We start from the raw sequence: 16,884 nt of genomic DNA, 5'->3' as shown, positions 1-16,884 counted from the left end.
AAGAAATTTTACAAGCCCTTTACATAACCATGACTTTACATAGTGAACTAATAAAAATAGCCTTTGGACCTTTAGGGAAAGGTGCAAACCTGATGCTAACAGATGTGAAGAAAGGAGGTACAATATAAGTCAAACATCAACAACATGGAGCAATCCAATTACAACATGCTCGCATAGAGCAACAAATTGTAGATATACTCATGAAAGCTCTAGGGAACACCTTCCTTGCTAAGGAGTGTTAGTTTTGGATATTGTTGTAACATTAGACAAGTTTTCTAGTCTCAGATGGTTCTAAGAGGCTGAGGAACACAAGTTTTCTAGGAACATATGGTTCTAATTTAAAGCCTTTTTCATCGACAAGCTTTGAGGACAAAGCTCTTTGAGGAAGGAGGCAATGTAACGAATAAATAGACATGCCTCTTCAACCTAATTACTAGTTACAAATAATTAGACATGCCTCTTCAACCTAATTACTAATTACTAAATAATGTAAAATAATATAAATGATAAACTTAACTAATAATTATTAGTTAAGTTTATCATTTATATTATTTTACATTATTTAGTAATTAGTAATTAGGTTGAAGAGGCATGTCTAATTATTTGTAACTAGTAATTAGGTTGAAGAGGCATGTCTATTTATTCGTTACATTGCCTCCTTCCTCAAAGAGCTTTGTCCTCAAAGCTTGTCGATGAAAAAGGCTTGATCTCTTTTTCAGCTTCGAAAGTCTTTCTGTCTCGGAATAGTCATCCTTGTCGATACAAGTTGATATGATCTTCTTAGTGACAAACAAAATTGTTGCGCTGAGAAGGGATCAGACCATCCCAGATTAATCTTTTGTATAGTATTCTGATCACTGGAATTTTGTAACGACTTGTTAGCTTAAGACTGGATTGAGGTTACATCACTATTATCTGGAACATCAATTTGTTGTTTCTGGTCTGAATGGTACTGATACGTAGCATGGTTGATTGGTCTACTCTCGTGATTTAGATGTCGATATGGAGTTTTTAGATTTTCTTCTGGTGAAGATGTTGTTGAATTGGTTATGGAACATTCACTTGGGATGTCCATTGTTTGAACTTCAACATCTAAGTGTGTCGTTTCTCCAACTGACTTGTCTTCTTGAGTTGTCATATTCACTGGATTGATATTCGTTCCCTTATTTTCAACTTGGACTGCTACGACTGGAGATTCCGATGCTTCTTCTTGAGTGAATTGTTCCAACTTATCTTTTAATGCTTTCTTAATTTGAGTGAGTAGACTTTGATTATGGTTTTTCGGTCGTAAAAGTTATTTGATTTCTGATTTATCAACCTTATTTTTAGTGTTTTGAATTTTAAGATTTTCATCTTTTAGATCTTTGATTTGTTCTAATAAATTTATATTAAGGTTCTTTAAACGCCAAGTTTCCTCTTCTTGTTCTGATAAGTGCTTCTTGAGTTCTTTCTTTGTGACCTTCGTCTTCTTCACTTGCGCAAGTAATCTTTCGACATGGTCCTTGAGACGGGAATTTTCTTCGTCCTTTTTCATTATTTCTTTGTGATGCATATCCACAAATTCAGCATATTGTCGCTTAAGTATTGTGATTTCTTGTTTTACCTCTCTTTGGAATTGTTTTTGTTCATTACTAAGAAATTCCATTTTTTAAACTTTTTTTATCTTCCCCCCCTTTTTTTTGATTTAATAATCCTTTTAAGTATATATAAAATTTATATAAAATTAATATATATACTATATATCTCACCTCTTTTGACTTGAATGTGGCACTTCCCGACTTTTGAATTTGGACTTTGTATATTAATTTTTTATTTTTATTTTAATATTATAAATTTTTATAATGTCACCACACTTAATATAAAAGTCACACTTAATATAAACTTTTATGATGTCACCACACTTAATAAGTATAAAGGTCACGTCTTTTCATATGACAAGGTCATGATGTTCACCAAACTTTTTAATTAAAAAGTAAAACTTACCTTTCACTTAAAGAGATTTTGTATCCCTTTCGTTTTTTCTTTTTTTTTTTTAAAATACCATGGGCAATTACCATGGGTTGTTTTTAAAACCATGGGCTTCTACCATGGGTTGTTTCTAAAACCATGGGCTGTTACTAAGGGACTCAACTAGTTATTTATCACTAAAAAGCGAAAATAACTAGCTAAGTGAGGAAAACACTCTAGAGTGGAGTCCCTTAGTAACTAGGCCCCAAGTTGTCTAAGTCTCTTACATAAGTTCATCATGCTAGCATTCATTTATTATAATTCCCTCATGGGGTACGAAATTTGCATGGCAGAAGAGAGAGAAAGTAGAGAGAGAAAAGGGGAAAAATGACCTGTTGGATTTTTGATCTTCAAAAATTTGATAGGTGCCTTTGTACATAGGCCATGGGGTCTTCATATCCTACTAGGTACAACTTAGAAGGTAACAGGTGTAACAACCTTTACAATATATGAGCAATACTTTTACGTAAGTGTAAAGTGAAGAAAAATCCCTGGGGTCCCTAAGTCATGTATCCTAGTAGATCCACTCCAAGATCCTTGCATACCTATCTTGGCCATAAATTACCTAAAAGAGATAGTTAGCGGAGCCATAACAGGAGGGACTATCTTGAAGTGGAGACTAATAGGATGGGCCATGACAAACCACAAAGGGTCTAGAGAAACCACCTAGATAAAAACACTTTACATGGATCATTTAAGCATGGTCTAGTAAAATACATGATATGCAATAGTCACACTCTTGATTGATCACGGTACAACAATACAAGTCATAGTATTGAGTCTTGACAGATTTGATTATTCTACTTTAAGGTTTGATTCATCAAGATAGGCACAAGCTTTGGCCACATATGTGGCAAAGAAAATGAGGTGTGACTAAGGTGAAATTGAGGGGTGACAGTGTCAATAATGATTTCTCATATCCCTCAACCCTCCTGTGACCTGTCCTTATAATAGGCACATATGTATCCTTTGGCTCTAACCATTGACTCATACAAGTTGTCCATTGTTGCTTGTCTCCATCAACCAAGTGAAGAACCTTTACCAAATGGCTCTCTTTGTAGATGTCCTTCTGTGGATGCTTAGTTCTAAATGATAAAGCGTGACACTCATCTAAAAGAAACATTTTCTTCACCCTCCACATATAAGTCAAGATATATTGAAGAGATATGAAGCTAGTGGGAAAACATGTGATTACAAAATGCATCAATTGTCTGTTATTTGTGATTTGTCTCATCAAGTTAAGCACAAATGCATGATTATTTATAAATTTTATGATGCTTGTAGCTAATTCAACAATATCCTTAATATAAGCAAATTTGGCCATATCCTCAAATATCAAATCAATGCAACATGTAGCACAAGGAATCAAAAACAAAGTCAAGATACCTTGGACAACATTTTGCAGACCTATCTCTTGGATGAACCAATCCAACAACTCATATAATAATGGTACATCTTTAACATGTGTGGATTCATCAGTAGATATAATATACATTTCTTTTAGGACAGTTGACCAAGAAATTAAGAAGGGTCCTATCCTTTTGATCCATTCAACCATTTGAGATCACAATAAGTCTAGTGAATTCCCATGATTCCTTAAGTTCCTTCAATCTATTGGTGCAATCAAACTTTTCATTTTGAAGGATGGGCCATCTCAAGTTGTCATAGGTAGGGGCCAACAAGAGCAACAACATCAATATTGAAGGAATGCCATTTCATGTAAAACATCTGCCCAGCAACTTGTCTGTGTTGGAGAATGTAACTAGTTTCGGTCTTCATAATTATCATTTGACTCATATAATGATGTAATCTCAATGTGTTGATCAAAAGAAGAAAGAAAATTGTAAAAGAAAAATGGTTTCATGCTTGGGTCAATGGTCAATAGGTCAAAGCATCCATTGTATGCTTATAGGGTTTGTCATGAGTCAAAGGTCATTGTTTAAGAAGTATCTAGATACTCTGGAAGATCAAGTTGGTTTCCAGTTAAAGTTGGCGATCGGTAATATTGAAAAGCCACATGAAAAAGCTATAGAAAGGCATAAATTCGACCTCCTTTGCAAGATAAGAAGCTAGCATTTCTTTGCCTATTGGTCTGCGGTTTGGAGGTAGTGTGAAGGTCTGTAAGAAGAGAATGCAAAGGTGGAAATATGTCATATAAGGGACCTAAGGTTACCTCAGGTCCGAGATGACCAAGAGACCCTTTCTGTGGTGAATTTCCTATATTGCTGCTCATGAAGATCTCTAAGGTTATCTCGCTGGTCATCTTGTGTGTTGGAGAAAGCTGAGGGTCTTGTTTTTGGGTCTTGGAAGTCTGCTTTGAATTCATTCTAAGAAGAGAAAGTTCCTTTGGGTTTTCCCCTTGGAGGGGTTTTTCCCTGGCTTGGAGCTTATATCGTGTGTTCATGTGATCTTTTATTGTTGTGGCATTTATTTGATGGTGAGAACATAAGCATAATAATCAAAGAAGAACTAAATATCACAAGTAAATGTCATTTATGGAAAATATTAAATTAAAGGTGCTGCCTTTATTGTTTTTCCAACAGTCTGCTGCTTGCTTCTTGTTTAATTTAGTCACTGACCTAATAGAAGGTTGTGTGCCAGCTTTGGTTTTCAGAACAAACAAAAAATATGAGGTCATTGAGGGCATTGTGAAAGGTGAGATAGAGGAAAACTTCTTACTGCCCTGGATCTTGCAACTCCTGCTGCAAGATTCTCATAGCTTCCGCCCCATCTCTCTTTTTACCCATATCTTGAAGTGATTTATTGGAAAAGTGAATGATTTCCGGGGCTGCAGCTAGACATTCCCACTCCATGCCTCAAAATTTGTAGAAGATGGTATTTCAATTTGCTGATCCCCATCGTTATTTCCTTCATGCACATCTTGCACTTTTATCGATTATTCTCTTCAGCAGTCTCACCATATTCCTACACAGGGTCCATAGCTTTTGGCATTTTCAGTTAACAATGATTAAACATGGGAAAAAACGGAGATCAAGTTTGAACATTGCAAACCCTAGCAAAAAGAAGAGGAAAAATCAATGGACATTGCAAACCCTAGCAAAACTCTAAAGAAACAAGAAAAAAGCTATGTTGAAATTGTTACATGTACAATACCAACAACATCTGTTGAAATTTGGTACCGAGGACAGGTGGTTCCCTAAGGCTTTGATCTTTGGCCTAGGGAAAAGTGTACAAAAGAATATAATTTTTCTCCTAAAGTGATTTATAATTTTTATAAAGTTAAATCTAATTTAAAAGTGACTTTAAGTAATAAAGTTACTAAAGTCTAATTTTAAAGTGACTTTTATGAAGTCAATGAAAAATTAGAAAGGAAAAGTGACTTTGGAAATAAATGACTAAGTGGGTCTTTATTAAAGTGGGGTGAATTAAAAAATAGAAAGTGAGATTTAAATGAGCATTTAATCTCAGCCATAGATCTCAATCTATTTCAGCCATTGGATTTAGGGATCACCAAAAAGTCATTTAGGGTTAGATTAAAGGAGGAAAAGGAGGAAAATGTCATTTTTTTTTTCATGAGCAGATTGGGAGAAGGAGAGCAAGAGAGCAAGAGAGATTTCCGAGCAGGGAGGAAAGGAGACAGCAGCTTGGCACACATTCCAAGGCAGCAGTTGAGCAGATTTGTACAGCTGATTCAACACACAGTGAAAGGCAGATTTTGGCACGATTTTCGAGGAGTTGTTTGCACAAAAATTGAGGAGCAGTTTGCTGGTTTTTCTGCACGCAAAAAGAGGACCGTACAACGCATTTATTGCAGTCCGTACAACGCATTTAATGCTGGCCGTACAACAACATTTAATGCTGAAAGTGGGCACGAAAGTCGAGGAGGCCGTACAACATTTATTGCTGTCCTGTTTGCTGTAATTTCCAGATTGCTGTGAGGCACGGGAAAAGAGATAAGTTGTAAATTTGCTTGCTGATTTTTTGCTGAATATTTCTCACTGTAAAAAGGCAATTTTCAGAAATAAAGAAGAGCTCTCGAACTGGTTTTCCCCAAGAGTTGTAGGGGGTTTTTCCAGGGTCACCTTGACCAAAAATCTCTGTGTTTAAATGTGTTTTAATGGCTGTTTGTAACTGCTGAATTTTATTTCTGCATTTTCCAGCATTCTGTAAAATTTCCAGAATTTGTGTTTTCAGCAAAAATTTATTTTTTCAGTGTTAAATGTATGGATATGGGAATGGGCATTTAACTATATGGGAGAAATAAGGTGAAACTGAAAACCGGGGTGGGAAAACAGAAATTTCTACATGGTATCATAGGTTGAGTGCTAAAGTGCAGTTTGGGACATTAAGGAGAAAAAATTACAGCTGCTGATTTTTCACTCAGAAAATTCCAGCGCGCTGATTTTTCACAAACAACAGTTTTATCTTTACTACAGCAGTGCTATTTTTCAGTTTTAGGACAACAGGGTGTCATTGGAATTGAGGGTGGAGGATAGGTTGGATGGGCATACAAATTACAGCGTTTGGAAGGAGAGAATGCAGAGTATCTTTGAGGAGGCAGAAGTCTGGGATATCATGGTGCATACCACACAAAACCCTGTTGTTGTGCCTACTGATGCTACTCAGTTGGCTGAGTATAATAAAAAGAACAACAAGGGTAAGAGGCTGATTCTAGACGGAGTCAAAGACCATTGCATTCCTCATGTGAGAGGAAAGAGAAATGCCCATGAGATGTGGACAACATTGTCCAATCTCTACCAGAGTACCAATGAGAACCGGAAAATGGTTCTGAAGGAGAAGCTGAAGAACATTAAGATGGGTAATGATAGTGCAGCTGGATATCTCACAAAGATTATTAATGTGAGAGATGAGTTGCCAGCAATTGGAGAGGCCATTCAACTCACTAAGTTGGTGCAGATTGCAGTGAATGGCCTCCCCTGTTCATGGATGAACTTTGCTGATGGGGTTTGTGCACGTGAGACCCTTCCCACATGGGAGAGGTTTTGGGATGATTGCATTCAGACAGAGATCAGGAAAGGTCAGCTTGGGGCAGCCAAGCCAGTTGAGCAGGATGAGGATGTAGCACTGTCGGCAGGAGGCAAGAAAGGCAAAGGAAAGAAGCAGGCTTCCACAAGCAATGGTGGGGGCAAAGGCAAAGGTAAAGATAAACAGGGTGACACACATAAGGACTATTCCAAGGTGAAGTGTTGGAATTGTCAAAAGATGGGACACTATGCAGTTGTGTGTCCGGAGAAGAAGAAGAAGAAGAGGAAGAACCAGAACGTGGCAGCTTCAGCAGAGGTTGAGGACTTTGCAGTTCGTTTTGACCGAGAGTTTGGGTTCACTGCGTATGAGTCCCCTAGTGCAAGATCACCTGCCACACAGGTTCAGAGGGAGCATGCTTTTCCCTCGATTAGCGGAGCATCTTCAGGTATCTAGTATGTGGACAGTGGGGCTTCACGTCACATGATAGGAGTCCGGGAGTACTTCTCAGAGCTTTCAGAGAGTGGCACTGATATTGAGGTAGTACTCGGTGATGACAGAGTTGTCAGAGCAGTCAGGGTGGGGACATTGACATTTCAAAGGGAGTCCAAACCTCCCTTGAAGGTGTCAGACGTTCTTTATGTGCCAGGGATGAGGAAGAACCTCATATCCGTCTCAGCTTTGGAGGACAGAGGATATGAGGTACTGTTCAGGGGAGGACAGGTGTTGATGTATCCCAGGGGCACTCCAGCTGATTCAGCTAGAGTGATAGGTGTGCGCCATGCAAAGGTGTACAAGTTTGCATTCCAGTCCCTTGTGGCATTGAGTAGTAGTACCGACAACAGAACTAGCAGTTCTGAGCTGTGTGGGATTTGGCACCGCAAGATGGGACATATGTATCATGGAGCCTTGAGGACCTTGCGGGAGATCACTACAAGTGTGCCAGATTTCAGCACTGATCACTTTGATACTTGCAGAGGATGTGCGATGGGCAAGTTTGCCAAATCCCCTTTTCCCAGCAGTGACAACAGAGCGACTGGGATACTTGATTTGATTCATTCTGATGTGAGCGGTCGGATGTCTCATGTTTCCTTGAGTGGATATGAGTACTATGTTTTATTCATTGATGATCACTCCAGGAGGACCTGGATTTATTTCTTGAAGACCAAGAGTGAGGTCTTCAAGCGGTTTCATGAGTTTAGAGCTCTTGTGGAGACACAGACAGGTCGGAAGATCAAGTCCCTGAGGTTGGACAATGGGGGAGAGTACACCCTTGGAGAGTTTGTTGACTATTGTGCGGAGGCAGGCATTAGGAGGGAGTTCACTGTTCCTTACAACCCCCAGCAGAACGGGGTTGCGGAGAGGAAGAACAAATCCATCGTAGGGGCTGCCAAAGCCATGTTACATGATTAGGGGTTGCCATTGTTCTTGTCGGCAGAGGCCTGCAACACAGCTGTTTACTTGCAGAACAAGAGTCCGCATTGTGCCTTGGGGCATATGATTTCGGAGGAGGCTTTCTCTGGGAAGAAGCCTGATATTGGTCATCTTCGTATCTTTGGATGCATTACATATTCCTACATACCCAAGGAGAAGAGGACCAAACTAGAGCCCACCGCGAGAAGGGTATCTTTGTGGGCTACAGTGAGACCTCAAAGGCCTTTCGGATTTACATTCCTGCACAGAGGAGAGTTGTTGTTAGGCGGGATGTGAAGTTCGAGGAGGACAGGGCCTTTAGGAGATCACAGGAGTTAGAGTATCTGGATCAGCGAGACCCTTAGCAGCAATTGAGTCAGTCGCAGGGATCCAGTGGGCAGGGATCAGGAGGATCTGGCGGTACATCTATGAGGATGTCAGGTCCGTCAGTGAGCAGTGGCTCGCCGAGCTAGAGGGGTGGTGCTCCGGGCAGCATACAGAGTAGTTCACAGAGCAGTTCACTAGGGAGTCCACTGATGGACAGTCACATGGTACCTCAGCTTCTACAGGTTCAGGTGCAGGCAGGAGGACAACAGACAGACAGTCAGGAGTTCAGGCTCCTGATGATGATGGGGAGGAGGAGTTTCATTCTCCTATGGGAGAAGTGCACTCAGGGAAGAGGAAGCCGAAGTGGCTTCAGGACACCTTGAGAGATGCCACATGTGTTGCAGAGCCGAAGAGGCCAGTCAGAGAGAGTAGACCACCTGAGAGGTTTTGTAGCTATATGGCAATGGTTACCAGCATCCTTGACTCTGAGCCTTCTAGCTATGAGGAGGCAGCTACCCAGCAGGTCTGGAGAGAGGCCATGCAGGAGGAGTATTCTTTTATCATGAAGAATGATGTGTGGGAGGTGGTGCTGAGGCCTGAGGGAAAATCCGTGGTTACTTCCAGATGGCTTTACAAGGTAAAGCATGCTGCAGATGGCAGCATTGAGAAATTCAAAGCGAGGTTTGTGGCTAGAGGGTTCTCCCAGGTAGAAGGAGTTGATTATGAGGAGACCTTCGCTCCCGTGGCTCGATATACTTCGATCCGCTCCATTATATCGATAGCAACAGAGATGGGTTGGAAGATCCACCAGATGGATGTGAAGACTGCATTTCTCAATGGCTTCATACAGGAGGAGGTGTACATTGAGCAGCCACAGGGCTTTGAGGTGCATGGGAAGGAGTCCCATGTGTGCAGACTGAAGAAGGCTGTCTATGGCCTGAAGCAAGCTCCTAGAGCTTGGTACTCCAGGATAGATACATACTTGCAGGGGTTGGGTTTCACAAAGAGTGAGGCAGATCCGAACCTTTACTTTATTGTGATAGGTGAGGAGCCTCTCATTCTGGTGCTGTATGTGGATGACTTGGTCATTACAGGTGTAGAGAGACTCATAGAGCACTGCAAGAGATCTTGCGGCGAAGTTTGAGATGAAGGACATCGGCTTGATGCATTACTTTTTGGGTTTGGAGGTGTGGCAGGAGGAGGGGAATTTCTTCCTGGGGCAGGGGAAGTATATTGTGGACATCCTTGGCAGATTCCACATGGAGGATTGTAGACCCATGTCGACACCGATGATCACCAACTGGAAGAAGCTTCATGCTTCGGATTCTGAGTTGGTGGATCCCACATTGTACAGGCAGTTGATTGGTTCCTTGATGTATTTGGTCAACACTAGACCAGATATTTGTTTTGCAGTCAACACGATGAGTCAGTTTATGTGTGAGCCTAGGAAGGTTCACTGGGTGGTTGCAAAACACATTTTGCAGTACTTGCAGGGGACAGTGGATTATGGTCTGGACTACAGGCAGGGGGATGGAGTGAGATTGGCAGGTTACACTGATTCTGATTGGGCAGGTTGTGCTTCTGATAGGAAGAGCACTTCAGGGTGCTGTTTTGGGTTGGGTTCGGCAGTAGTGTCATGGTTCAGCCGGAAGCAGCAGTTAGTAGCATTGAGTTCAGCGGAAGTAGAGTATATGGCAGCCAGTCTAGCTAGTTGTGAGGCCATCTGGCTTCGCAAGATGTTGTTTGGCTTATTTGGTCAACCGTTGAGACTTTCAGTGATTTACTGTGATAATCAGAGTTGCATTAAACTCACGGAGAATCCAGTATTTCATGACAGGTCAAAGCATATCGGGATCAAATATCATTTCATCAGAGACTGTGTTCAAAAGGGCGTTGTGAAGCTTGAGTATATTCCCACTGATGAGCAAGTTGCAGATATTTTTACCAAAGCCTTACCACGGGGCAAGCATGACTACTTCAGGAACAAGATGGGTGTGGTGAGGAACACCTTCCTCGGTAAGAGGGAGTGTTGAAATTTGGTACCAGAAGACAGGTGGTTCCCTAAGGCTTTGATTTTTGGCCTAGGGAAAAGTGTCCAAAAGAATTTAATTTTTCTCCTAAAGTGATTTATAATTTTTATAAAGTTAAATCTAATTTAAAAGTGACTTTAAGTGATAAAGTTACTAAAGTCTAATTTTAAAGTGACTTTTATAAAATCAATGAAAAATTAGAAAGGAAAAGTGACTTTGGAAATAAATGACTAAGTGGGTCTTTATTAAAGTGGGGTGAATTAAAAAATAGAAAGTGAGATTTAAATGAGCATTTAATTTCAGCCATAGATCTCAATCTATTTCAGCCATTGGATTTAGGGATCACCCAAAAGTCACTTAGGGTTAGATTAAAGGAGGAAAATGAGGAAAACATCATTTTTTTCTTTCATGAGCAGATTGGGAGAAGGAGAGCAAGAGAGCAAGAGAGATTTCTGAGCAGGGAGGAGAAGGAGACAGCAGCTTGGCACACATTCCAAGGCAACAGTTGAGCAGATTTGTACAGCTGATTCAGCACACAGTGAAAGGCAGATTTTGGCACGATTTTCGAGGAGTGGTTTGCACAAAAATCGAGGAGCAGTTTGCTGGTTTTTTGCACGCAAAAAGAGGACCGTACAACTCATTTATTGCAGTCCGTACAGTGCATTTAATGCTGGCCGTACAACGCATTTAATGCTGACCGTACAACAACATTTAATGCTGAAAGTGGGCACGAAAGTCGAGGAGGCCGTACAACATTTATTTCTGTCCTGTTTGCTGTAATTTCCAGATTGCTGTGAGGCACGGGAAAAGAGATAAGTTGTAAATTTGCTTGCTGATTTTTTGCTGAATATTTCTCACTATAAAAAGACAATTTTCAGAAAAAGAAGAGCTCTCGAACTGGGTTTCCCCAAGAGTTGAGGGTTTTTCCAGGGTCACCTTGACCAAAAATCTCTATGTTTAAATGTGTTTTAATGGCTGTTTGTAACTGCTGAATTTTATTTCTGCATTTTCCAGCATTCTGTAAAATTTCCAGAATTTGTGTTTTCAGCAAAAATTTATTTTTTCAGTGTTAAATGTATGGATATGGGAATGGACATTTAACTATATGGGATAAATAAGGTGAAACTGAAAACCGGGGTTGGAAAATAGAAATTTCTACAACATCAATATTGAAGGAATGCCATTTCATGTAAAACATCTGCCTACCAACTTGTTTGTGTTGGAGAATGTAACTAGTTTCGGTCTTCATAATTATCATTTGACTCATGTAATGATGTAATTTCAACGTATTGATCAAAAGAAGAAAGAAAATTTTAAAAGAAAAATTATTTATAAAGCATGGGTTTCATGCTTCGGTCAATGGTCAATAGGTTAAAGCATCCATTGTATGCTTATAGGGTTTGTCATGAGTCAAAGGTCATTGTTACATTGTAAAAAGACCCTTGTGGTTAAATGTATCAAAGAAAAAAAGTTATTTTAAAAGTATCTAGATATTCTGAAAGATCAAGTTGGTTGCCAGTTAAAGTTGGCCATCGGTAATATTGAAAAGCCACATGAAAAGGCTATATAAAGGCATAAATTCAACCTCCTTTGCAAGACAAGAAGCTAGCATTTCTTTGCCTATTGGTCTGTGGTTTGGAGGTAGTGTGAAGGTCTGTAAGAAGAGAATCAAGGGCATGCAAAGGTGGAAATATGTCATATAAGGGACCTAGGGTTACCTCAGGTCCGAGATGACTAAGAGACCCTTTCTGTGGTGAATTTCCTATATTGCTGCTCATGAAGATCTCCAAGGTTATCTGGCTGGTCATCTTGTGTGTTGGAGAAAGCTGAGGGTCTTGTTTTTGGGTCTTGGAAGTCTGCTTTGAATTCATTCTATAAGAAGAGAAAGTTCCTTTGGGTTTTCCCCTTGGAGGGGTTTTTCCCTGGCTTGGAGCTTATATCGTGTGTTCATGTGATCTTTTATTGTTGTAGCATTTATTTGATGGTGAGAACATAAGCATAATAATCAAAGAAGAACTAAATATCACAAGTAAATGTCATGTATGGAAAATGTTAAATTAAAGATGCTGCCTTTATTGTTTTTCCAACAGTCTGCTGCTTGCTTCTTGTTTATTTAAATCACTGACCTAATAGAAGGTTGTGTAAGAACCGAAAAATTGAAATACAGAAACAGTAAAGAATTTAAAGCAAGTACTTACCTAAACTGCTACCTGAACTGCTGTAGTTGATGATGTCTGTGGCTACTCTGCTCCAATTACCGAGAGACCAATTCCACCCAGCCAGACTGAGCAGAGCCTGGCTGCTCAATCCAGTAAGCTTCTCCACCGTGCCGAGAACCTCAGAACACTCAAAGCTCTTCCAATGGTTGGTTCTTCCACCTGGTTTGTCCTCCTGGTTTTTCTCCTGGTTTTCTCCTGATTTTTGTTCCCCCCCCCCCCCTGCTAAAAACTCTGTCTACCTCTATATGAAGCTCTCCTTGGCGGTTCACCAGCGATTCCACCGTTTACTATCGTGGTGACAGCTCTCCTTTGTGAACGTGAGTCACAACCTTTACAGGTGTTTTTATCTTAAGTTTAGGTTTTATTTTAATTTAAATGTGATGGTCATATTTGTTTTTAATATCAGTTCTATTTATATTTATTTTTAATATAAGTTCTATTTATATTTATTTTAATATAAAGTTTGATTTATATTTAATATAAAGTTTGATTTATATCTATTTTAATATGAAGTTTATTCATATTTGTTTTAATATAAAGTTTGATTTATATCTATTTTAATATGAAGTTTATTCATATTTGTTTTTATATTAGAACTTTATATTATTATTTATATTATAACTTAACCTTTATTCTTATTCTATTAATATGCTTTTTATCATTATGCTGGAGCATATAATATATATGTATATATATATATATATATATATTCCACTTGATCTAACCATACATTACGCGATGTTGATGAACGAGTAGAACTTCTTTCCCCAGAAGAGTCATGATATTTAGCACTTATAATTAATTTAGTATAAAATACTAGTGCGGTGTATGCGACACATGCATATGTAGCTATCATATGCATGTCCTGTATACCTGCTATTATGCTTGCGTTCTTTGTATTTATAGATGGGTCATTACAGGTTGTGTGCTAGCTTTGGTTTTCAGAACAAAAAAAATATGAGGTCATTGAGGGCATTGTGAAAAGTGAGATAGAGGAGAACGTCTTACTGCTCTGGATCTTGCAACTCCCGCTGCAAGATTCTCATAGCTTCCACCCCATCTCTCTTTTTACCCATATCTTGAAGTGATTTATTGGAAAAGTGAATGATTTCCGGGGGCTGCAGCTAGACAAATTCCCACTCCATGCCTCAAAATTTGTAGAAGATGGTATTTCAATCTGCTGATCCCCATCGTTATTTCCTTTGTGCACACCTTGCACTTTTATCGATTATTCTCTTCAGCAGGCTCACCATATTACTACACAGGGTCCATAGCTTTTGGCATTTTCAGTTAACAATGATTAAACATGGGAAAAAATGGAGATCAAGTTTGAACATTGCAAACCCTAGCAAAAAGAAGAGGAAAAATCAATGGACATTGCAAACCCTAGCAAAACTCTGAAGAAACAAGAAAAAAGCTATGCTGAAGTTGTTACATGTACCTGCAAATACAGAAACAGCTGATCAGAATCAGTTCCCACTAGACAATAAACTTGTTGATGGTAAATGAAAACATTCTATTTCTGTTCTTTAAGTCAAAGAAAAATGGTGGTGACCTCCATTGTTCTCAAATTGCTTCGCTTGGTTTTGAAAATGAGCTAAAAAAATAGAATTTTTGGTTATAAAATGGGACAATATGTGGTGTTGGTGATATTTTCTGAAAAAATCTTGTTTTTTTAAATTTATTGTGATATTTTCATTAGTGGAAAAAAATACAATTTTTAAGGTGATCTTATCATCGTCTTGCACACATCAATATATATTATAGTGTCTGTGATAATATCATGATGTTTGCAACACTGTTAATTCCTTATGGCTGTACATCCACAATTAGCAGAATGAAGATGACATTAGATAGTAAGAAATGTTAAAAGAATGGGAGAAGTAAATCATGTATTACTTGTGCTTCTGTCCTTGAAAATTGCTCTTATGTTTTCATTTAGAACTTGGGTGAATGGATCTTAAACCAAAGAAGGGAGACTACTGGATTTTATATCACATGGAAGGCAATTTATTCTTGATCTTAGATGAGTTAGCTAATTCATATTGAAGTTTGGTGGATAAGATAAAGGTGGTTTTCTTCAGCCATAATCTTACATAGGAAGGTAATTTACACTTCATGATTGATGTGAAAGGTGAGTGAGTTTGAAGATTAAGGCTAAGTTGAATTCTCTCTATTTCTACTTCTAATATGGTTAAGGATGGTTATACAGATAGTGGGCATTATAAATTTATGGTTCATTTAGCATTCGTTGTATTCCTGAGTTTGTTCGTTGCAAATTATTAATTCAGTTTGAAAGTCTATCTTTTAAATAAACAATTTAATCAATTTTGTTTGACTTCCTCAATTTTATTTTCTGAACAGCTGCAACTGTGGACCTTGTCGCAAGGCACAAGGTCTTATCACAACAGGAGTTGTAGTGCATCAAGCTAGGAATGCTGGATTTACCAATGTGCATGATTATCTTATATTCATGAACACTGGGGAATCCTCTTTTGAAATTGCCCGCCGCAAAATAGGGCGTGGCTGGTGTAGAAGTGCAGATCATATTATATTGAGACCTGAAGAATCTGGGCCTGTTTCTCACATTTCACCAATGACTCAATCAAGTTCTGAGCAGTTGGTGACAATTTCTGGGGTTTCATATTTGAGAAAGAGTGTTGGAAGAAGCATTAAATTGCCCTCTGCTACCTCTGGTGATGATGTTTCATCTGGATGTAATGGCCTGGGTGACAATAAGAGGTTTAAATCCAATCAGCAATATCCTGCCAAAGAACAGAATGAGTACCCTCCTTTGAGCAGCACCTCATCCTCCCAAAGTTTCAAACTTGCCTTTGAGAAAAATTGTAATCCAGGACTATCTTGCCATGCATATGAATCAATTAATGGGAAATCTTGCCATGCCTGTTGTCATAAGACGCCAGAGGATCATGTTTTCTGTTGTTCTTGTCCTAACAAGTTCTGTGGTATGTGCTTGAAGAACAGACATGGAGAAGACATTAGGTTGGAAATGCAGGAACATAATGCTTGGGTTTGTCCCAAGTGTAGGAACGGGTGTGGACCTGGCTGCACAAACTGGTATGTAGGGAAAATTTGTGTGGTCCTGAAGTATCTATATTTTTTAACTGTCTATGAGCCTCCTCTATTTGACTGCTAGATATTTCTCAAGTTTCTTAGGAAGCAGCCATTTTCCCAGATGCACATGAGTTGCACTTGGCTGGATTGTGGATACATAATTAATGGGATAGGCTAGCTATGTCATGTGAACCTATTTTTTTGGTGTTTTGGCATATGCATTTTAAATGGCCTTGAAACTTTTTTGGTACTCTTATTCTTTAGATATTGGTTCTCTCTTAAAAGAAGATGTCTTTTCATTTTTTTTTTGTGAGCAAGTTTTTCCAATTAGCTAGAAATGAAGTTATAATGATGATATATATAGTTTCGTAATGCCCCTTTAAATTCCTCCAAGCATTGAACTATTTGCCACTATGGTTTTGATAATTTATTATTTTCAATACATGAATTGTCCCCATTTTCTCATTGGCTTCCTCTTTTTCTAGTTATTATTAATAAAGGGCTGCAGTCATTTTCTATTACGCCCAGTCTACCTCTCATTGTTCCTTGTCTGTTGATTTTCTTATATTTAATGAGGTACTTGCTGCACAGCATAAAATGTTTCAAGTATGTTGCCATTTTAATGTCAACGGTTCTTGTATTTTTCTACTTATTTTCTTTTTGTCAGTAATATTATTATGCTGATTTACTTGCTTTTGACTTTGCATTCATTATTCAGAGCATATTCATTTTGTTGTTATCCAGGAATTCCCGTCTTGCAAAGGTTAGTGAATTCCTGATAATCATAAGAAATAAACACTTTTACCTCGCTTCTTTCCTCACACTTTGAAATTATAACTTCAAGGGGTTATCTCTAAGTGATCGAAGGG

The 16,884-nt window shown here is 38.7% G+C and overlaps 1 protein-coding gene across 2 annotated transcripts in view; it reads left to right on the top strand.

Annotated features, from left to right (window-relative positions):
* Positions 1-16,884, top strand: part of LOC149196812 (uncharacterized) — a 215,757-nt gene that overhangs the window by 30,428 nt on the left and 168,445 nt on the right. Inside the window, exon 2 of one of the 2 annotated variants that reach the window (XM_089405654.1) lies at positions 15,305-16,018. The exons of the other annotated variant lie outside the window; for it this stretch is intronic. Coding sequence (XP_089261780.1) covers positions 15,305-16,018 — 714 coding nt within the window. The remainder of the gene's footprint in view (positions 1-15,304; positions 16,019-16,884) is intronic. 2 annotated transcript variants of the gene reach the window in all.

This window comes from Pinus tabuliformis, chromosome 2_2, assembly GCF_031772625.1.
Source record: "Pinus tabuliformis cultivar Carrire ecotype Pingquan chromosome 2_2, CPIR1, whole genome shotgun sequence".
Taxonomy (NCBI): domain Eukaryota; kingdom Viridiplantae; phylum Streptophyta; class Pinopsida; order Pinales; family Pinaceae; genus Pinus; species Pinus tabuliformis.
Note: the sequence above shows the minus strand (reverse complement) of the source record. Positions and strands in the feature narration are given on the sequence as shown.